We start from the raw sequence: 23,654 nt of genomic DNA, 5'->3' as shown, positions 1-23,654 counted from the left end.
AATTGATAAGAGGAATCGAAATTTTATTTTTATAACAAGTATCCGATCCCTGACCTCAAGTGTTCGTTTCCCGACCCTACCGCTCTCATGTCTGTCCGTGTGACTGGTTGTGATTCTTTCCTAATGTTCCCCTTCGATCCGCAGAAACCTGAGCAACAATAAGATCTCTGAGATCGAGGACGGGGCGTTTGAAGGGGCGTCTTCGGTCAGTGAGCTGCACCTGACGGCCAACCAGCTGGACGCGGCTCACAGTGGGATGTTCCGGGGTCTGGACGGCCTGCGCATGCTGTGAGCTTTTCACTCATACACTCACACACATCATAATGCAGCATTTTCAGTATTTTATTTTGATGGTTCCTTTTGAACATTCTGTTGACTATAAGTAACTTTGCAACTACATGTCAACTAACTCTCATTAGAGTATTAGTAGACTGTGTGCCATATATCTGCAGACTTTTTATTGTGATGCTCCTCAACAGACATTATACTGACTATAAGCAACTTTTCAACTACGTCAACTTATACTAACCCTAACCCTACCAGTCTACTAATACTCTAATGAGAGCTAGTAGACATGTAGGTGCAATCAATGTTACTTAGACAACAGACTGTGTTAAATGGACCATCAAAACAAAGTGAAACCGCATGTTCTTCATCTGAGCTCATCCGCATGCTCTGTGTTTTCCAGAATGCTGCGGAACAATCGCATCGGCTGCATTCACAACAACAGCTTCACAGGCTTGCACAACGTGCGTCTGCTGTCCCTGTACGACAACACGCTGAGCACCATCACCCCGGGAGCCTTCGACACGCTGCAGAGCCTCTCCACCCTGTACGGGACAAGCCGCCGTTAGCATGAGCTGATAGACACACACGCGTTAGCATGAGCTGATAGACACACGCGCGTTAGCATGAGCTGATAGATGAGCTGATAGACACACACGCGTTAGCATGAGCTGAGACACGTTTCTTCAAACCAGTCACTCGAGCTGGGAACGATAGCAGGGAACCATCTCAGAACGTTACAACAAATGTTCTTCCAGTAACGTTAATAGAACGTTCGTTCAAAGTTATCTGGCCTTTAATAATGTTCTCAAAGCATTAGCACAAAAACTTTATTCATACATTTGTTTATACATATTTATACTGCTTGTTTCGGAACGTTCAGAGAATATTCAAAAGTAACATTCCCATAATATTTGCTAAATTAAATGTTCCTTTAAAGGAGTAGTTCACTTCAGATTTAAAGTTTCCTGATGATTTACTCTCCCCCTCATCATCCAAGATATTCACGTCTCTCTTTCTTCAGTCTAAAAGAAATGAAGGTTTTTGAGTAAACCATATAGTGTCTTCAATGGGGTCCAACGGGTCGAAGGTCCAGATGTGAGTTTCAGTGCAGCTTCAAAGTCTCGACACGATCCAGCCGAGGAATAAGAGTCTGATCTAGACAAACCAGCGGACATTTTACAACAAAATAAACATTTATATACTTTTAACTACAAATGCTGGTCTTGCACTCGCTGTGATGCGACACACATTACGTAATCAGGTTGAAAGGTCAAGCGTGACGTAGGGGGAAGAACTGATCTAGTGTTTACAAAGCCAACCTGCAAAGACTGAGTCAAACGCATTTACAAAAAAAAAAAAAGGTAAAACAATGATGTCGGATGATTTTGAAGTTGAGAATGAGATGATTGAGTTTTTCGCCCTACTCTACATTTCTGAACCGGAACATGCGTGACCTTTCAACCTGATTACATAATGTGTGTCGCATCACAGCTAGTGCAAGACCAGCATTTGTGGTTAAAAGTATATAAATGTAAAAAAAAAATTTGATCGATGGTTTGTCTAGATAAGACTCTTATTCCTCGGCTGGGATCGTGTCGAGACTGTGAACCTTTGGATGATATGTATCAGGGTCGATATGTAATGGGATTTTGTTCATTCCATTCCCAAAATTGGCCAGTAATCTCGCAAAAATGCCAAAGTTAGCTCACTTATTTTAAGAAAGGCACACATAAAAAACACATTTACCCCTGTTTGCATCTGCAAGCCCCGCCTTCTAAATGAAAGAGCCAATCGCCAACTGGTAAAGTCATTGCATCACTGCAGCTCGAATCATTTCCCCATTCAAAGAGATGAAACTCTAAGAGGCGTTTCAAAGATGGCCTCCGAGTGAAATGACTTGCCTTATAGGGGCTTTGGTTTGGTCCTATAGACGAGGCTGATTAATATCTGTGTGTGTGTGTGTGTGTGGCAGAAACCTGCTGGCCAACCCGTTCAACTGTGACTGCCGCCTGTCCTGGCTGAGCGTCTGGCTGAGGAACCGCAAGATCGTGACGGGGAACCCTCGCTGTCAGCGGCCCGCCTTCCTCAAGGAGATTCCCCTGCAGGACGTCGCTCTGCCAGACTTCCGCTGCGAAGACGGTGGGATCTACAGTCAAACCAACATCTATTCAGACACCTTCAACATTTCTCACATTATCAGTTCATTCGCTATAGCTGTAAATATGAGCAGAACTCAGTTGATATTTGACTGGTTTTGTCCGTCCTTCTGTTAGACTGTCTCACACATGAGTTATGTTGAATATCTGTCAGCTGTTAAATTTAACTACACAATTAGATAATACCAGTTTAGCTCAACCAATCACCAAGCAATGCTTCATTTTGTTCAGTCTGTGTGTAAAAAGAGCATTAGAGAAAATTTAAGAAATTAATTTAAGAAAATTTTAATAATTAAAGAAAACACACTTCAGCAAAACATGATCAGGTCAAAGTGTCGGAATCAGTTTTGCTCCCAAATGTGTATAAATGTCACTGGTAGTCTCTGTATGAAGAGTGTTTGGGTATAATAATGTCACAGTTTACTTTATTTTGCCCTCCTCACTTACAGAAATGAACTATAGTGTCCTGCACACACTAGTGAAAAAATATCACAAATGATATCTGGGGCCCTATTTTAACGATCTGAAACGCAAGTAACTTTGTGGGCGGGTTTCGGGCGCTGTTGCTATTATACCGGCGGGATAAATGACTCTTGCGCCCGACGCTAATCTAAAATGTGTTGGTCTGAAGACGCTTCATTACTCATAGGTGTGGTTTGGGCGTAACGTGAAATAAACCAATCAGAGCGTCATCTCACATTCCCTTTAAGAGCAGGCGCGCTTGTTCCATGGCGGCTTGCTATTATAACGGCGGATTTGCCAGACGCACGCCAGGAGCGGTTCACAGCCGAGGAGACCGACGTTCTCGTCAGGGCCGTAAAACACAGAGAAGTGACATTGGGGATGGAGAAACACACCCAAATTATCTTCAGTTAAACAGGCGTATAATAATTTGGGTAAATGTGTAAGCTAGATTTATGCCTATTTTTTCGCATCTTCATGGACACCACAATGATTTCCCTCGTGTGGAATATTTTTCCTTGTAATAATGTATGGTTTGCAAAAATGGGAACTGCTGTGTCTGTAGATGAGAGAATCAAAGTGTATGTGCGTTGTGCACACGCTACATTATGGCCAAGCATGCGCCCTCAGAATAGCGCCTGATTAACGCGCCACTGACTTTAGACGAGGTTTCTCCTGGTCAGTGGAGGAATTGTTTTCTGAAACTGCAAAATAACACCAGGGAACGTTTGCGCTGGAACACGCCTCCTCTTTTCGCTGAACCGCCCCCGGGAGCGCAAGTTCATTCCCTAATTTACCGACGTGCGTCTGTGGAGGGAAAAGTCCGCTGTGCGTCGGGTGCAAAATAGGAATGATACATGCGTCGGTGTACAAAGTCAATTGCGCTGGGTGCAAGATAGGGCCCCTGGTGTCTGAATAATTTTTGGTTTGAGTGTGATCCAGCGAAGTGCGTGTGTGTATCCGCAGTGTTGTGCGAGTGCTAACGCTGGTGTTTCCCTCAGATCACGAGGAGGCGAGCTGCTCTCCGCCGGTCCAGTGTCCCAGCGAGTGCTCCTGTCTGGAGTCGGTGGTGCGCTGCAGCAACAAACACCTGCACCTCTTACCCAAAGGCATTCCTCGCAACGTCACCGAGCTGTGAGTCTGCGCCACCGTGAGCCAAAACCATTACACCGCACGTCCTAGCCAAGCGGCAACCTTACAGTCTCTCTTTTCAATCCAACACGGAAGAGACTTAAACTGCAGTTCATCCACTGGCCACTAGAGACCGGCTGCAGAAGAGAGTCAATCCCATAATCCCCCATGTTAAAATGCTCAACTTTACAGCAGAAAAAACATGTTTACAGCCTGGTGCAAAAAGTGGTTTTGGTCTATACAGCTCATTTTGCCCTTCATGACGACTGTGAGGGGGGTGAATATTTTTAACTAATCCGTTTAAATTATATTGAGCCTTAAAGTTCTGCATAATTAAGGGCATGGCCACTTGAGTGACAGGTGGATTGCCGCTGATGTCACTACTAGCCGTTTGTCTGCTGTCTGTTAGCGTCACGTCACCTCAGCTAATCCGCCTCGCTGCACATTTTCGTTTATCCGGGAGTGATGCGCGGCCAAGATGGCGACAGCCGGCTCCGCCCACTTTGGGCTTCAGAAATGCTGTTCAGAAACACTACGGATGACGTCACACACATTACGTCCATATTTTTTTACAGTCTATGGTCCTTACCAGAAGGACCTGGCTGTAGCTGCACACTCACTCTGATTGGCTCGGTCGTCTTTCATAGGCATACATGATAGGAAATGTAGTCTTTAATATAATGCAAAAAATACAACCTTAGCCTACAATTATGAAATTATGATTTGAACGACATATACTCCGTCCTACACCAAACACATCATGTTTGCCTATGAAAGACGATCGAGCCAATCAGAGGAGGTATGGGGCGGAGCCACACGTGTAGCCCCGCCCAGTTCTGCAGGCTGCAGCCAGGTGTACTTGACATCAAGTGACAAATTCACAGCCAATCAGAGCATATGTCATGTTAATGTATATCAAGATGAGAACCAATGAGATTTCACAGTGGGCAGAGCTACTCAGATGAGAAAATTGTACTTATTTTTCTTTATTTATTTACTTGTTTGTTTGTTTATTTAATCAATTCACATTAATAATACATGAAAAAAGCAAGATTTAGCCAAATTTAGCTCATTTTCATCCGCAGTCCCTCTTAAATTTAGGCCTAAATAATTTTTTGAGTATTGTTGCTGGTTACAAAAACTCTTTAATGTAAGATTCTTTAATAAAGTCTTAAAATGATCAGCTCTCTTTTCAAACCGCACAGTGTTACAGGATACAAGCTACTCTACAGACATATAGTTTGTTATTCTGCTGATCCAACAGCCCGTCATTAAACCTCCGGCTCCAGCTGCGGAGAGGCTCACACACACACACACACACACACACACACACACTGACACACACACACACACACACATAAACGAGTGTGTCTCAGAGCGTCAGATGAAACACAGTAACGCTGTCATGTTCTCTGGCGTTCGGATGCTGGTGTTCGGGAACACACTCGTGTGTGTGAGACGCTTCTGGAGGGAATTACACCAGATCATTCTGATCACACACTTCGACTCCGGCGTTTCAGAAACACCAAACTAACATTAGAGATGCTGCGACGCCATTGGTCTGCTGGATACTCCAGTTATCCAATCACAGCTGACTCTGAGGCAAAGTCACACGAGTTTGAGGGATTTATTCTGTTAATGTGTTTCCAGCATAGTTTATGTGCATCAAGTTTGTCGGGTAAAAATGAGCTTATTGATGCAATTGAATCAATCTGCTGTTTAATTCCAGCCGTTATGTTTCGTTTATTCGTAGAGTTGCATTTCAACTAAGTTTAATGATGCAACACCAACTAAAACTATATTGATTGTGTGAGAAACAGATCCAGTAATGTTGTTCGAATGGTTTTGTGTCGGCAGGTACCTGGACGGAAACCAGTTCAGTGCGGTGCCGAAGGAGCTGTCCAACTTCAAAAACCTGCAGCTAGTGTATGTCTCTCTCTCTCTCTCTCTCTCTCTCTCTCTCTATCCCTCTCTGTCTCTCTCTCTCTCTCTCTCTTTATCCCTCTCTCTCTCTCTCTATCCCTCTCTCTCTCTCTCTCTCTATCCCTCTCTGTCTCTCTCTCTCTCTCTCTCTCTCCGTCTCTCTCTCTCTCTCTCTCTCTCTCTCTCTCTATCCCTCTCTGTCTCTCTCTCTCTCTCTCTCTTTATCCCTCTCTCTCTCTCTCTATCCCTCTCTCTCTCTCTCTCTCTATCCCTCTCTGTCTCTCTCTCTCTCTCTCTCTCTCTCCGTCTCTCTCTCTCTCTCTATCCCTCTCTCTCTCTCTCTCTCTCTCTTTCTCTCTCTCTCTCTCTCTCTCTCTCCCCGTCTCTTTCTCTCTCTCTTTCTCTCTCTCTCTCATTATAAGATAATATAAAGTAAGCTGTCGTCTTCAGTGCCGTTCATCCGCTGGTTTGATGATCTTTTGTTTCAGAGACCTGAGTAACAACAAAATCAGTTCCTTGACCAACTCTTCGTTCTCCAACATGAGTCAGCTCACTACCCTGTACGTCATGAAGCACATTAATGTCATGCTGAATCTCAGCTGTGAAAGTGAAATCTGATTGGAGGATGTGTGTGATCTTGTCCTGCAGGATCCTGAGCTACAACGCTCTTCGCTGTATCCCGACTCTGGCCTTCGGGGGTCTCCGGTCTCTCCGCCTGCTGTACGTATCTCTTTATCACTGGCACTAAAGACACTTTACACTGTCTCCAACACTCACGTACGACTGGCGCACTTCAGCTCTAGTGTCAGTCGCACAAACCTTTCAAACCGAACCTAAGCTGAATAACAACACTATTGTCTTCTGTTTTATAGCTGAATCAAATTTATTCAAAACTGATCAATTTTGTAACATTAACAATGTTATTGAACTAATCTGAATCAACATTGAACTGAATTGAATCAACATTGAATTGAATTGAATCAACATTGAACTGAACTGAATCAACATTAAACTGAACTGAATCAACAGTGTAACGACGCCCAGTTCCAGGAATGCACTAATATTTTGTTGGTAGTACCAGTTTGCAACAATTATTAGTTAACACTAAGTTGTCAACACTTCGGAAAACATAATAATTCGTCGTTACACTTCATCCTTATGCATCGCTTTCTGCCAGGACTTTTACGTGCTTTTCCCAAACCAAGGGAGAAAAGGCTTCTGGGGGGTGTTTGGCTCGGGGTCATGGTGCAAAGGACCCTAGGTGTCACAGTGTCTGGTTTGTGTTTTCTCTGGGTGTCCACTAGAAGTCCTCTTCCCCACGGTGTCATTCACATTAGGAACTGCATTCCCCACAATCCTTGTCTGCACTCATCACTGTTCATTGCACCCAGCTGTTCCCCATCATGATTGTTAGTTTCTGTGTGTATAAATCCCTGTCTGTTTCTGTGATTGTTCTGGAGTCCTTGTATTATGTCACCCGCTTCCCAGAGTTTGTATTGCTTTGTTTATTTGTTTGTTCTTGTTTTGGACTGCTTACATGGATATCGACCTTTTGCCTGTTTCTGGATTATGATTTACGGATTACCCAAATAAAGCTGCTTTTGGATCTAACCCCTGTTTCCCGTGTGTGGATCGTGACAGAAGGACTCCAGCATGTATAGATCCAGCGGTAAGGCTTTTCGTGGCTCTTCCCCAGCCATCGAGAAGGGGAATTCGAAAGCCGAAGAGGTTCCACCGCGGATGAACTTTTTTCAATGTTTTGCGCTATGGGCCCGTCAAACGGAGGAGATCATGGCGGCCAAATCCCCCGAGCCTCCTTCCATCAGGCATGAACAATCATTTGAGGGAACCCACCTGGTCAAGTTTTCTGGGACCCGTGGAGCCCGCAGGGGAGGAGGTACTAGAGGCGACTTCCAGCACCACTCTCCGCCTCGGTCTCTCCTCGACCCTGGGCCGGTGATGCTCGACCCAGAGCTCCCTTCGCCATTGTTCCTGTCCCGCCCGGAGCCTACTCCTCGCCATCAGAAACGGCGGAGGAGGAGGAAGGCCTCCAGCCTCCCCAAAGACCCGGAGGCCATGCCCGAGCAGGCCGCTGTCGTCCCGGAGGCCGTCCCCGTGCAGCCCGCTGTTGTCCCGGAGGTTGTGCCCGTGCCAGCCCGCTGTCATCCCGGAGATCATTCCCGTGCAGCCCGCTGTCATCCCGGAGGTTGTTCCCCTGCAGCCCGCGGTCATCCCGGAGGTCGTCCCCATGCAGCCCACTGTCATCCCTGAGATTGTCTCGGAGCTGCCCATCATCAGTCCTGCCACGGCCAAGAGGGCTGTCTTCCTCTTTTATGCAGTGGCGGTACTGAATGTGTGGAGGAGACACAGGACGTCTGCCGATCCAGAGTCTGTTCACGTCACGTCTGCAGATCCAGAGACTGTTCACGTCACGTCTGCCGAGCCTGTGTCTCCGGACAAGATGGCCGCCGCCGAGCCTGTGTCTCCGGACAAGATGGCCGCCGCCGAGCCTGTGTCTCCGGACAAGATGGCCGCCGTCGAGCCTGTGTCTCCGGACAAGATGGCCGCCACCGAGCCTGTGTCTCCGGACAAGATGGCCGCCGCCGAGCCTGTGTCTCCGGACAAGATGGCCACCGACGAGCCTGTTTCTGTTCCTGAGCTGGTGTCTGTTCCTGTTCTTAAGCCATTGTCTCCGGACAAGATGGCCGCCGCCGAGCCAGTGTCTCCGGACAAGATGGCCACCGACGAGCCTGTGTCTGTTCCTGAGCTGGTGTCTGTTCCTGTTCTTAAGCCAGTGTCTCCGGACAAGATGGCCACCGACGAGCCTGTGTCTGTTCCTGAACTGGTGTCTGTTCCTGTTCCTGAGCCGGTGCCTGTTCCTGAGCCGGTGCCTGTTCCTGAGTAGGTGCCTGTTCTTGTTCCTGTTCCTGAGCCAGTGTCTGTGTCTGTTCCTGAGCCGGTGCCTGTTCCTGTTCTGTGGCCGCCCGAGGGGTCGTCTCCGCCGTGGCCGCCCGAGGGGTCGTCTCTGCCCTGGCCGCCCGATGGATCGTCTGCTTCGCCCTGGCCGCCCGAGGGGTCGTCTCCGCCGTGGCCGCCCGATGGACTGTCTGCTCCGCCCTGGCCGCCTGAGGGAAAGTCTCCGCCCTGGCCGCCCGATGGATCGTCTGCTTCGCCCTGGCCGCCGGCTAAGCCGTCACCCCCTATTCCTGTTCCCCTTCATGGACCTGACCTTTGAGCACAGACCTGAAAATTAAATTTCCAACTTAAAGGGGACATATTACAAAAATCTGACTTTTTCCGTGTGTAAGTGCTATAATCCCGGTGTCCCGGTGCTTCTACCAACCCTGAAAGTTCTACCAACCCTGTGAAGCCTTTCTCTGCAAGCATGACAGAAAATAAGCCGATCAGATTTCACTCTCCTTCTGACGTATGAAGAGGATCTTATTATAATATTACCAGCCCTTAATCTGCACGTTTACACACACCAGACGACATTTGATTTCACAAGCGACAACAGAGACCAGTTCTAACGCAATGGCAAAAGATCAACAAGATCGGCTTGTGGAAGAGCTGTTTGTGATGAGCTTAGATTCATCATGTGACTCTCATCACTGCTGTGATTGGTGGCTGTCACTGTATTACAATGGTACAAAACAGATATTAGTACTACAATATGTCGGATAATAAAAATACGTTTTTTTTACTGTAAATTTATGGCAACCACAGCGGCCATTTTTTTACCGTAAATGTAACTGAATGTTTATTCCAGTGCAGTGTACGGTGTCTGATGTTCTCTAGCGTGTTTCTCTCTCGTGTGGTTCTCAGGTCTCTGCATGGCAATGACATCTCAGAGCTGCCTGATGGGATCTTCACCGACGCTGCGTCACTGTCACATCTGTGAGTAAAGAGACACACACACTGCTTCATCTGGTGGATTTGAGCACTGTAACACTGATAGTGTTGAACACACTGGCTTTAAAATCAGCAGAAACCGAACAGTCTTTTACATCTGCTTTGCCTTAAAGGGATAGTTCACCCAAAAAATTTAAATTACCCATGATTTACTCACCATCAAGTCATCCTAGGTGTGTATGACATTCTTCTTTCAGACAAATATAATCAGAGTTATAATAAAAAATGTCCTGGGTCTTCCAAGCTTTATAATGGCAGTGAATGGCCGTTTCTGTTTTGAAGTCCATAAAAGTGCATCTATCAATAATAAAAGTGCATCTCTTCATCATAAAAGAGCATCTATCCATGATAACAGTGCATCTCTTCATCACAAAAGTGTATCTCTTCATCATAAAAGTGCATCTCTTCGTCATAAAAGTGCATCTGTCCATCATAAAAGTGCATCTGTCCATCATAAAAGTGCATTTCTTCATTATAAAAGTGCATCTATCCATCATAAAAGTGCATCTATCCATCATAAAAGTGCATCTGTCCATCATAAAAGTGTATCTATCCATGATAAAAGTGCATCTCTTCATCATAAAAGTGCATCTGTCCATCATAAAAGTGTATCTATCCATGATAAAAGTGCATCTATCCATCATAAAAGTGCATCTGTCCATCATAAAAGTGCATCTGTCCATCATAAAAGTGCATCTCTTCATCATAAAAGTGCATCTATCCATCATAAAAGTGCATCTGTCCATCATAAAAGTGTATCTATCCATGATAAAAGTGCATCTCTTCATCATAAAAGTGCATCTGTCCATCATAAAAGTGCATCTGTCCATCATAAAAGTGCATCTATCATCATAAAAGTGCATCTGTCCATCATAAAAATGCATATGTATGCATCTGCATCTGTCTGGATAGATGCACTTTTATGGAATTCAAAACAGAAATGGCCATTATAAAGCTTGGAAGAACCAGGACAGTTTTTAATATAACTCAGATTGTATTCGTCTGAAAGAAGAAAGTCATATACACCTAGGATGACTTGATGGTGAGTAAATCATGGACTAATTAAAATTTTTGGGTGAACTATCCCTTTAAGCTGCAGTTTAGAGCGGTGTAAACACACACCAGGGTTCAGTCCGTCTGTCTTCAGATCCATTAAACATCTTCACACTCTTCTGTGTGACCTGGAGAACGAGTGTAACCCTGCGTGTCCCTCTGCCCACACCGTGTGCTGTTATAAAACAGCTCTTACATCTTATAGGATGAAGCTGAAAGCAGTCGATACACACACGTCTCTCACACACACGTCTCTCACACACATCACTTGAATACTGGCGATGGGTGATTTCTGATTACATAGCCTAGTTAGTTAGTCTAATGTGTAATGAGCTGAAACATAAATAACATTTCTGTTGCTTGAAATAAAATTAACCATTACTGAAATAACATATCAGAAATATAAAATATAGTTCACCCCATAAAACCTGTACTAATACCATTTATCTTTGGATCACAAATTAAGATATTTTTGTTTATTATATTTTGACACGATATTGATGACAGAATTTAGATTTTTTATTTTATTTTTGGGTGAACAGTCCCTTTAAATCAGTAACGCAGCCTCTGGGGACGTTTGTCTTTATTTAGAGGAGTTGAATAGAATTGAAACTCTTTGTTTGGCCATTGCAGCAGTTTATGGTTCGGACCTGCAGCGCCATCTAGCAGTGATGATGCAGTAATACACCCTCGAGGAAACTTACATTCAGACATTTATCTTTTCATGGAAGACATATTGGGGTTTATTAAAGATGTAATACTCCAGCCAGTAATCCTGCTTGACCAGTTATCAAAGAAGAATGTGGATATTATCTATACAAATAAGATTTTCTTATCAAAGTGCTAAAATGTTGAAGTGTAAAGCCAAGTATTACAGAAAATGCCAGTCCCTCCTCATTAGATTGACTCTGATTGGTGGAATTTTCTGTACAGCATCATGGGTAATGTAGTTTTTCTCCACAAATTCTGCTGTTAAACATGATTATTTAAAAAAAGAAAAACAAGCTAAAATCATGCGGATTGGCGGTGACTGGTAACTGATGACGAGAACAGTGACGAGGGGCTCATTAATGTGTGATAGACACAGACAGCTTTTGTTCAAATACACGCTTTCAAAAGCATCTCATTTTGCCCTGGGTTGCTGCTGGTTTGACTGGAGCGTGTGTGTGTGTGTGTGTGTGTGTGTGTGTTCTCAGGGCCATCGGTGCGAACCCCCTGTACTGCGACTGCCGCCTGCGCTGGCTCTCCGACTGGGTGAAGACCGGATACAAGGAGCCTGGGATCGCGCGCTGTGTCGGGCCGCACGGCATGCTGGGAAAACTGCTGCTCACCACGCCGGCCAAGAGGTTCGAGTGCCAAGGTGAGATCGGGGGAGTGAAGGATTCGTCAGTGTCGAGACTCGAGAGCGGTGATATTTCCCTATCATTGAGATACTATGAATTTTATTGATATTTTCAATTAATTTTAATTTTTAAAATTTAAATGTCTATATAGTTTTTATTCATTTTTATTTCATTTTTATTTGAGTACATCAACTTAAAATGAACATGAAAAATTTCAGGTAACATGTTTCATTTCAGGTAACAACATTTTGTTACTAAAAGTTAAAGATAAACCCATGAAGCTGGGTTATAAAGATGGTTATGATGGGTTCCCAGCCAGCAATGACATGTGGGGCCCAGATGAGGGCTTCATGGGCGGCAAATGTGGGCCCCATTATGGGCTTGCACCCGGGATCCACATTGGGGCAAGCCGTGGAAGCCCAGACGTACTAAAAGTGGGACCTGTAAGGGTACTGCATGGGTCTTAATTGGGCAATTCATGTCAGACCCATTTGGGCCCCACCTGCCCAAATGGGTCTAAAGTGGGCTTGCACCCGGGATCCAACCATGGCTACCCAGATGGGCTTTAAATGGGCTCTGTAAGAGTCTTATGTGGGTCCTAACTGGGCAATTCATGCCAGACCCATTGGGGCCCCACCTACCCAAAGGGGTTTAAAGTGGGTTTGCACCCAGGATCCAGCCGTGGATGCCCAGATGGGCTTTAAAAGGGATCTATAAGGGTGTTATGTGGGATCTTAACCGGGCAATTCATGACAGACCCATTTGGGCCCCACCTGCTTAAAGGGCGTTTAAAATGGGCTTGCACCCGGGATCCACACGGGGGCCAGTCGTGGATGCCCAGATGGGTTTTAAGTGGGACCTGTAAGGGTCTTATGTGGGTCTTAACTGGGTAATTCATGTCAGACCCATTTGGGCCCCACCTGCCTAAGGCGGCGTTCACATATCGCGCCTAAAAACGCATAGAAAACGCTAGGCGCGCCGCTTTCTCCTTTTTCCAAAGCGCTCGGGTGGTTGCGCTCCGGAGGCGTCTGTCGTTGCTAAGCTTGGTTCTTGTCACGTGACTTGCGGTGCGCTTGCGGCATTCTGAAAAGTTGAGATGTTTTTATCTCGATGCGGCGCGGACGCGCTTGGAAAAAACGAGCGCGTCGCACCGCGACCGCGTCGCTTCCATTATGAGCGTGCATACCGCGCGCCTACATTTGAAATAACGAACTTGCGCGCGCAAAAGACGCGATATGTGAACAGGCCCTAAAGGGGTTTAAAGTGGGCTTGCACCAGGATTCAACCGTGAATGCCCCTATGGGCTTAAAGTGGGCTCTGTAAGGATCTTATGTGGGTCCTAACTGGGCAATTCATGCAAGGCCTATCTAAGCCCAACCATGCCAAGTGGTTTAAGGAAACAATCTAAGAAAAACTAAAAATGAGGAATGAATATAAGTCCAAGATAAATACAAGACACTTGACGCTTTGAACTGCAAGAAATATATTGTTAAATTGAACAACAAAAATGATCTTTAAAAAACAATTTAACCCTCAGAGAGTCTTCGGTCACTTCTGACTGAAAAATTTTCTGTTTTGAATTTTAAAAAATCACAGCTTCATCGGAAGGTTATGATACTTGGTGACTTTTATGGCATTAGGTATGTGTATGCAAAAAAAAATTGAGGTCATGATCCGAGCATGCTAAGTGGTCGTAAAAAAAAATAGTCACACTCAGTGCCTTCGGTCAAAAATGACCGACCCATAGGAAATGAATGGGAAATTTACAAAAACACAAAAATTCTCTGAATTTTTGTCTGTACAATCTAAAAATCGGCCACGATTCAAAAAAAAAGTACACCGCAGTAAAGGGGTGACACTCTACAACATCAAGAGTGCAAAAAATTCACACCCACCCACACACACACACATACAAACACACTTTTATACACATACACACCAATAAATTCAGATTACAAAAAATCTGTTTTGAATTTTTAAAAATCACAGCTTCATCAGAATGTTACGAAACTTGGTGACTTTTCTGGCATTAGGTATGTGAACACAAAAAAAAATTGAGGTCATGATCCGAGCATGCTAAGTGGTCGTAAAAAAAATAGTCACACTCATGGTCTTCGGTCAAAAATGACCCCCATAGGAAATGAATGGGAAATTGACAAAAACACAAAAATTCTCTACAAATCGGCCACAATGCAGAAAAAACGTGCTCAGCAATGAAGGGGTGAAACTCTAAAACATCAAGAGTGAAAAACATAACATAATTAATAATTATAATTAATATATATATATAATTAATATAATTATTATTAAAATTATTAAAATAATAATTAATAAAATGTTATAAACCTTGGCAAAAAGTATTATTTGAGAATTAAGAATTTCTAAAAAAATACATTCCATCCACATCTTAAAAGTAAGTAATTTGGTCCAAAAACAACTAGAATTCACAAGCATCTCCATTTAGAGCTATTACAGGCATCTAGTGGTAAACCCATGCAATAACATGATTTATTTGATTTTATGTTTAATAAATTGATTTTTTTTTTTTTTTTTCTGAAAGCCTAGTCTCTATTTTAACCGAAAATACCGTATAGAAAATAATAATAATAATAAAAATAAAAATAAAACATTATTTTCAATGGCAAAAAATGGACTATAAATATTGCATACATATTAATAAGTTCAATCAAATTGTCTCAAAATACTAAATTAAAAAGAATAAATATTATAGAACAAAAATAAATTGCATTGGTTTTTACTGGGATGGAGGAAGTTTCATTTTTAGGTGTCCGGTCACTTCTGACCGGGAAGGCACTGAGTGTGACTGCTAAACGAAGACTCTCTGAGGGTTAAATGTCACAATGTAACAGGCACCGTAGCAACGGCACCGTGATAACAGATTAATTCCTGTAAAACAGGAGAGAAACGAGGAGACAGTGTTATCAGTTTCGAGCTCTCTGCAGTAATTTATTTTCTGAATTTTCTTCAGCAATCACATCTCTATTGTTAAGTATCATTGTATGTTTCACATATTATATGTTCAGTGTCTTTTTAACATTACAATGAATTTTCAGTGTCCATGTCAATGCAAAATCCATATTAAAATAAACCTCTTTCCACCAAATGCATGTTCACTTTCTCTTCATGCTTGTATTTTATACTATTTATCAAAATGAAATGTAAAGACAATGGTAATATTCACCAGCTTTTTTTTAGATAGGCTACTTAGAATCTTCCATTCACAGTATTTTATCAGTATCATGTTAATACAGTACTGCAAAATCATGCTCAGAACTCATAAAGTGATTAAAGTGTAACTTTTAACCTCGTTTTAAACTCTAAACATTTTTGTATAAACTCATTGAGCAAAAAAAAAAACATTTCCAACAGATGGTGGGAATAAACATGAGCTAATACAGTGAGCTAAACATATCTGTTAACATTACAAGCTCAAAAAAATATCTTCATGTACATATATATACACGGGGAAAGTGTGTGTTGAGCTGACTTGATCTCTAGTAATGTCTCTCGACCGTTACTCTGTAGGACTTTGCCCTCTCGTTTCAACTCATTTCAAACTAAATCAAAAACAGACCCTAACGAAACTCATTTCACTAAAAACAGTTCACTCATATCTCACATACATTTCAGCATAGATAAATGCTACTTCTGAGGTGTTTTTATACATTTACCCACCTGTAAAACAGGAGAGAAACGAGGAGACAGTGTTATCAGTTTCGAGCTCTCTGCAGTAATTAGAAACCCGCGCAACTCACGCAGCTACAGTAACTCGTCACTCTACACTGCCCCTACTGGCCTGGAGCAAACACTACACAATTCACTTTAAGTCAGGAAAATTCACATTAAAAATAAAACAATTGGGATACTTGTTTTTAAAATAAAAAAATAATACAATCACTTGTTTCAAATAAAAGACAATAATTGTGAATATTCTTAAAACACAAATACAACACTTTTGTGGTCGTCACAACAACATACCGGTAAACAAATCAAAAATATATTTTAATTTAAAAAAAATCTCTGAAAAAAAAACATCTCTCCAAAAAATACATTAATACAAAATTATTACATCGAACAACAAACATAATCTTTAAAAAACAATTTAAATGTCACAACATACTGGTAAATAAATCAAAAATATATTTTTATATATATATTATCCCAGTTCAAACCCATGCCCACTTTGCCCATAAATGTACCATGCAGGACCCATATATGTGTTCCCAGATCAAACCCATGCCCACTTGGCCCATAAATATGCCATTCAAGACCCATATATGTGTTCCCAGATCAAACCCATGCCCACTTGGCCCATAAATATGCCATGCAAGACCCATATATGTGATCCCAGTTCAAACCCATGCCCACTTGGCCCATAAATATGCCATTCAAGACCCATATATGCATTCCCAGTTCAAACCCATGCCCACTTGGCCCATAAATATGCCATTCAAGACCCATATATGTGTTCCCAGATCAAACCCATGCCCACTTGGCCCATAAATATGTCATGCAAGACCCATATATGTGTTCCCAGTTCAAACCCATGCCCACTTGGCCCATAAATATGCCATTCAAGACCCATATATGTGTTCCCAGATCAAACCCATGCCCACTTGGCCCATAAATATGCCATGCAAGACCCATATATGTGTTCCCAGTTCAAACCCATGCCCACTTGGCCCATAAATATGCCATTCAAGACCCATATATGCATTCCCAGTTCAAACCCATGCCCACTTGGCCCATAAATATGCCATTCAAGACCCATATATGTGTTCCCAGATCAAACCCATGCCCACTTGGCCCATAAATATGCCATTCAAGACCCATATATATGTTCCCAGATCAAACCCATGCCCACTTGGCCCATAAATATGCCATTCAAGACCCATATATGTGTTCCCAGATCAAACCCATGCCCACTTGGCCCATAAATATGTCATGCAAGACCCATATATGTGTTCCCAGTTCAAACCCATGCCCACTTGGCCCATGCCTGTCCCTTATGGGGCCCATGTAATCAGCTCATATGGGCTTCCTATGTGGGACTCGTACTACAAAACCTACATGGGACCCGCTGATTTCACCCAGCCAAAGCCCATGCCCACACAGTACCCATGGAACCCGTAGTTAACCCATCTGGGCCCCACGTGTCATTGCTGGCTGGGTTATGAAGGCCACAAACTCTGATTTTATCTTTTATCTTTATATCTCTTTTATATATGTACACTCTTTTCAACCACACAGTATAATTATTTCTGTCTTATAATAATTAATATTATTGTATATTGAATATTATTGGATAAAAGTTTATAGTTCGTATATAAACACTGTCTACAGTAGTGATCAAAATACAGTAAATCACCTTTTGAAAGCAACATGACGCTTCAAATAAAGATGGTTTTTGACCTTGGCTCAGAAGCAGCGAGTGGCGAGTGAAGACTGGACTGGCGTGTGGTGCTCACCCGCCTCATAATAGACCTGAGACAGAAGTCCAGAGGGTTTTGTGCCCAGGTCTGTGGGGGTGTGCCCCTGTGGGACGAGGCATGTCAGCTCCTACCAGACACCCTCACTAAACCTCGGTATCATCCCGCCACCTCTGGTGATTCGGGGGCAGCGGTTTCCAGTGAAATGTTGGAGACCCCAATGAAAATTGGTACCCCTTTAAATAGACTTTGGCAGCCTGAAAGCTACTGCCGGGGACCGCTCTTGGGTCCTAAAGACACCGCCGTCCTCGTTTTATCTGCTGTCACAAAATAATCTCTTCTGGACAAAGGGGCCGTAGAGCATGTTCCCCTCCCAGAGAGAAGAGTCAGGCTATTACAGTCGATAAATTGCAAGGCGGACTGTGCAAGGTCAGGACCAGTTCCTGTCCCCTAGGGAGATTTACACCCTTGAGAGCGGGTTTGGAAAGGGTTTTTTAATGAAGTTGAGGTGACCTCTTTGACTTCTCAAGGAACAGTGTAATGTCCCCTCTTGTTCTCTCTAAATCACCATGCTCTTAGGAGTCCTGGTCAAGGTTCGTCATCAAGGGTCCTTGCCTCTTACTGATAGCACTGAACAGAGTTTGGTTCTCGTAAATGATATCTCTCCTCGACAGCTCGCACTGGGCGATACCGAACAGGAGGACCTTCAGTCTCAAACACAGGGGATAATGTCCCCAGCCCGAGTTGTGGAATCTTCATCTAACGGACACTGGGTTTTCAGCTGATGTCTCAGAGACCATTCTCCCTCCACTAGAGGAAGTGCACTGCACGTAATGCAGATCCAGTTAACTGCCAGATCGCTTCAGTTCTGGACTTCCTGTGTTTATGTGGCCGCTTTATCAGCTTGCCACGCCTGGACTGATGGGGAGCCCCTTGGGAAGCGTCCTCTGCTCACCCGCTGAGGCCTCCCGTTAGACCCAAGATCCCTTCAAGGGACTTAGCTTTAGTCCTTGAGGGTCTGGTTGAGACCCCCTTTGAACCTCTTGAGTCGGTGGCTGACAAGCTTCTGACTTTAAAGATGGTTTTTCTTATGGCTATCACTGTTAAACTGGTGGTTATGGTAAGGGGCGGGACATTTCCCAAACACACTCGAAGCGCTCAACCAATCACAACACACTGTTCCAGCCGACCAATCAGAGCACAGTGTGCTTTTCAGAAGGAGGGGCTTCATAGAGGCAGGAAGTAAACAGAGCGTTACTGACAGACTGGGAAGAGAGGAGCCGCAACAATGGAGAATATGAGGAAAATAATCAACATTCACACAGGAAAACCTTTGAAAACCAAAAATATTGATATTTGCGGGACTTGTTGTGTCTGTGTGCGCAGGTGAAGTGGACACTGGGATACTAGCGAAGTGTAACCCGTGCATGTCCAGCCCCTGTCTGAACCACGGCAGCTGCGAGGCGGACCAGATGGACGGACACAGGTGCATCTGTCCTGAGGGATTCAAGGTGAGCGCGCACAACACGTGACCAATGAGAGCGCTGACAGACGGACGTGAAACGCTCATGCATTTCCTTTCACGTACAGGGCAAGAACTGTGAGACTGTGATCAACGCTTGTGTCAGTGAGCCCTGTAAGAACGGAGGAACGTGCCACATGTCCGGAGAAGAGGAGGAAGGCTACAGGTGAACTGTCCAAACTCACATTTTCTTATCGTTTAAAAACGTGGATTCGTTGAAAGCATGCAACGAAATATTATTTATTTACTAAATTCATCATATTTTTGTTTTAAAACAATTGTGTCCGTACAGCACTGCGTTACAGATAAATTACTTGTTCGGAAAATGATAATTAATCACAGTATAAAAATGGTATTGTCCGAACAGTGGTGTTCAATTCCAGGTTTTTTCAGAGAATCGACTCTGACTCAATGGCTTGAGTTTATGTCTTAAAGCATATTAAAAACACCACATAGACACAAACTACATCAAAAGCTGGATTTTCACCACAGGGGGACTTTAAAGGCTTTGTGTTGGAATTTTTTTTATAAATTTTGCAACTGCAATCTTGAATTCAATTCCTGCCCCTGTTTTGATGTAAAATCAATGGTTGATGAAGTCGAGGAATTCATCAACCATTGATTTTTATGACAAAGCATGTGTAAATTCATAAGTCGACACCATTGCTGAGTATTTCCTCCTTAAAACTGCAGTGAACCAAAGACAGTCTCAAACACACGCTTTGAAATCGCTGGTGTTTCTGACGTCACAAACTAGATTGGTTGACGATCACACGTTGATCTGATTGGTTACAGTGGATCTCTGAGCTGAGTGAGTGAGTGGAGGCGGGGCTCATTTGCATATTCATAGAACTGCACATACTAAATGAGGCAAGGGTGTCGAGTTACATTCAAGATATTTTAAGACATGAAAAAAAAAAATTCAAGGAAAAAAACACTTAAATATGTAATTTTAGCAATCAAAGATGAGTTTTGAGAGATAAAATTATTGACAGGGTGACTTAAAATTTTAACCTTTTAGCGTGACTTTCCAAATTAGTCCAATTTAACAATGCCATTACCCTGAAATGATGAGTAACCCATGTTTACCCAGTTGGGTAACACTTTATTTCGATAATCCACCTTAGACATTCTACTAACTACTATATAACTAATATTAATAACTGCTAACTATTTTGATGCTCCAAACAGACTTTCTACTGACTATAAGTACCTTCGCAACTACATGTCAACTTATTCAACTAACTCGAACCCTAAACCAAATTAGTATTTATAGCATTAATATAACATTAATGAAATGACAGAGCTGGCATGGAGGTATTTATAATTACAATCTACGGTTACTGAATGTTATTTAAGTAGGATATGTATGTAACGCATGATATAGTATGTCAGTAGCCGCGTTTCCATTACCCTTCAAATTGCACCAATTGAAGTTGCGAATTGAAAATCCGCTTAATGGAAACACGTAATTTTTGCAAAAACTCCCATTTATCGCAAAAAAGTTTTTCTGCTCGCATGAGGAGGTTTTTCAGGCAATTTGAAAAATAAATATTTTGCAAAACTGCAATGGAAACAGTGTTTGCGCATTTACAGGCACCTGACGTAGATGACGCGGTGTGTTTGGACAGAATACGAGACAGAGCTCTTTATTAAATTCATAAAAGACAAAAGAATTACAGGAATAATGGATTCTAAACCTCAAATAAATGCCACAATCAAGACCTTGAAGCAGATCTGAGGGAGAAACACCCAGAAACTCCTCATATGTGCCGCTCACAAGTATAATAAGGGTCGTTCCTCACTATTAATGCTTGGAAACACACACACATCTCCTTCGATTAATAATAATGGCAAGTGCAGTGGCTGGGATATACATAATCCTACCAACGTCCGTTGCCATGGTTTTTGAAATGATTTAACTTATCGCCAGAGGAAAAAATGAAGTTTTAGTCGCATAACATCGGCTAATGGAAACACCGTCATTTCGCAATAGTCTTTTGTCGACATTTAGAAAAAAATCGCAAAAGTTTTGCGCAAGTCTGTAATGGAAACACGCCTAGTGTCCGAATTCCCTGCTTCATTTCATTCACTCCTTGCTGATATAGTGCACTCAGTTGCTGTGCACTATATAGTGAGTGAACATGTGAGCGGTTCAGACACAGCAACAGCGTCAACAACAGCGAGAGTGGATTATTCCTGTAGGATCGAGCTCGACTCCAGGGCTCTTCAGAGTCGGGGAATCCACTCTTTTCACCTCTTGCTTCTAAAATAAGCTGGAAAAAACACACTGTGATTTGATGTCTTATATTTGATATTTTGGGTGAAATATGACGAGGACTTCTTAATGAAATGAATTCTCACAGTGCTTCGAAAGCTTGATCCCCATTTAAAACAATGCATTTGTGTTTTCTCAGCTGTTCGTGTGCTGCGGGCTTTGAAGGTCCCGCGTGTGACACTGACACTGACGAGTGTGAAGATAACGACTGTCAGAACGGAGCGACCTGCGTAGACGGAATCAACAATTACACATGTTTATGTGCCCCTTTTTACACAGGTACATGTTAAGGCCCCAATATACTCACTGCGAAGGGGTAAAAAGAAAGTTTGAAACACCTTTGCTGTGATAAACTGTTAGAAAACACCCTGACTCCGCCCACATTTCTGTTAGCGAACATCCTGACTCCGCCCACATTTCTGTTAGCGAACATCCTGACTCCGCCCACATTTCCTCTTAGCGAACATCCCGACTCCACCCACATTTCCTCTTAGCGAACATCCTGACTCCGCCCACATTTCCTCTTAGTGAACATCCCGACTCCACCCACATTTCTCTTAGCGAACATCCTGACTCCGCCCACATTTCCTCTTAGTGAACATCCCGACTCCACCCACATTTCTGTTAGCGAACATCCTGACTCCGCCCACATTTCTCTTAGCGAACATCCTGACTCCGCCCACATTTCTCTTAGCGAACATCCTGACTCCACCCACATTTCCTCTTAGCAAACATCCTGACTCCGCCCACATTTCTCTTAGTGAACATCCTGACTCCGCTCACATTTCCTCTTAGCAAACATCCTGACTCCGCCCACATTTCTTTTAGCGAACATCCTGACTCCGCCCACATTTCTCTTAGCGACCATCCTGACTCTGCCCACATATAGCTGAATGAGTAAACATGAGCTGCTCTTTCCTCTCAGTAACAGAATAAACACACAATAACAATGAGAAAACAGCAGTTCAGAAAGCATCTGATCATAGTGATGTGGAGATGTTTGCTCCAGCTCTGAGATTCAGATCTACAGTCACGTCACGTTTACTCATACAGCACTTTATACAGTAGACTGATTTAAAGCAGCAGCTTTACAGTATTAAACATGAAAAACAGTGTCAGTGTCTCTTTCAGTCAGAGTTACAGCTTCAGTTTCTACTATAAAGCGGCTCTCCAGTGTGTTCCTGTTTTTACTCGCGTCTGAACAGAAGAAATGGAGATTCACAGCTCTAAGAAGGCGGAGCCTCAGAGCCACACCCACCTGTTACATCATCACCACACTGACCAATGGGAGTTTGAAGACGTTTAACCAGCCGGAGAGAACTCTTCCGGAAAGTTCACTTGGGCAAATTGTTTAGAACTCCAGAAATGAATTTAGTTTTGGCTTGATTTTGTTCGAAATGATGTCTCACCGATTCTTCTTTTCAATTTAGCTTGAAGTATATTGGGGCCCTTAGTATTACTGTCTGAACGTATACATTTGTGTTTTCTTTAAATCAAAGAATTTTCCAGTCTTTTGTCTTAAACTCTTGTAAGCTAATTGTTATATCCCTAAACTTACAAATGTGTGTGTGTGTGTGTAGGGGAGATGTGTGAGGATATGGAGGATATGTGCGCTTCTACTCGCAGTCCCTGCAAGCACCAGTCAACCTGCTTCATCACAGTCACTGGCCCAAAGTAACCACATCTCTTTTAACCCAGTAGATGAGTAACAGCCTTTTAATTAAAGAGGATCTATTCTGCTTTTCTCCATCTTCATCTCTCTTTAGTGTGTAGTGTTGCTGTGTGATCATGAAGAAGCTCCAGTTCTTCTCTATATCAGTGTCAGTGTTTCTGAACTCCTGAAACGCCTCCACTGTAGTCTTGAGTTTCTTCCGGGAACGAACACGTCACAATATTCCTCATTATAATAATTCATACGCAGAATAAAGGGGCGGGGCCTAGTTGAGTTAGTTAGTAGTGTGTTAAACTAGCGGTTATGGTAAGGGGCGGGTTTTCCCAAACACACTTGAAGCGCTCGACCAATCACAACACACTGCTCCAGCCGACCAATCACAACACACTGCTCCAGCCGACCAATCAGAGTCGAAAATAATCAGAAAAAATCAACATCCAAGCAGGAAAACCTGTTTTAGTAAT

General features: G+C 43.2%; 1 protein-coding gene across 2 annotated transcripts in view; it reads left to right on the top strand.

Moving 5' to 3' along the window:
• Positions 1-23,654, top strand: part of slit1a (slit homolog 1a) — a 115,170-nt gene that overhangs the window by 76,557 nt on the left and 14,959 nt on the right. For both annotated transcript variants that reach the window (XM_084391495.1, XM_084391494.1), the window contains 13 exons: positions 145-288; positions 689-832; positions 2,261-2,427; positions 3,908-4,040; positions 5,895-5,963; positions 6,449-6,520; positions 6,609-6,680; positions 9,786-9,857; positions 12,122-12,285; positions 19,105-19,229; positions 19,309-19,406; positions 21,658-21,797; positions 23,099-23,192. In XM_084391495.1, coding sequence (XP_084247621.1) covers positions 145-288; positions 689-832; positions 2,261-2,427; positions 3,908-4,040; positions 5,895-5,963; positions 6,449-6,520; positions 6,609-6,680; positions 9,786-9,857; positions 12,122-12,285; positions 19,105-19,229; positions 19,309-19,406; positions 21,658-21,797; positions 23,099-23,192 — 1,494 coding nt within the window. The remainder of the gene's footprint in view (positions 1-144; positions 289-688; positions 833-2,260; positions 2,428-3,907; positions 4,041-5,894; positions 5,964-6,448; positions 6,521-6,608; positions 6,681-9,785; positions 9,858-12,121; positions 12,286-19,104; positions 19,230-19,308; positions 19,407-21,657; positions 21,798-23,098; positions 23,193-23,654) is intronic.

This window comes from Rutilus rutilus (genome assembly GCF_951802725.1).
Source record: "Rutilus rutilus genome assembly, chromosome: 20".
NCBI lineage: Eukaryota > Metazoa > Chordata > Actinopteri > Cypriniformes > Leuciscidae > Rutilus > Rutilus rutilus.
Note: the sequence above shows the minus strand (reverse complement) of the source record. Positions and strands in the feature narration are given on the sequence as shown.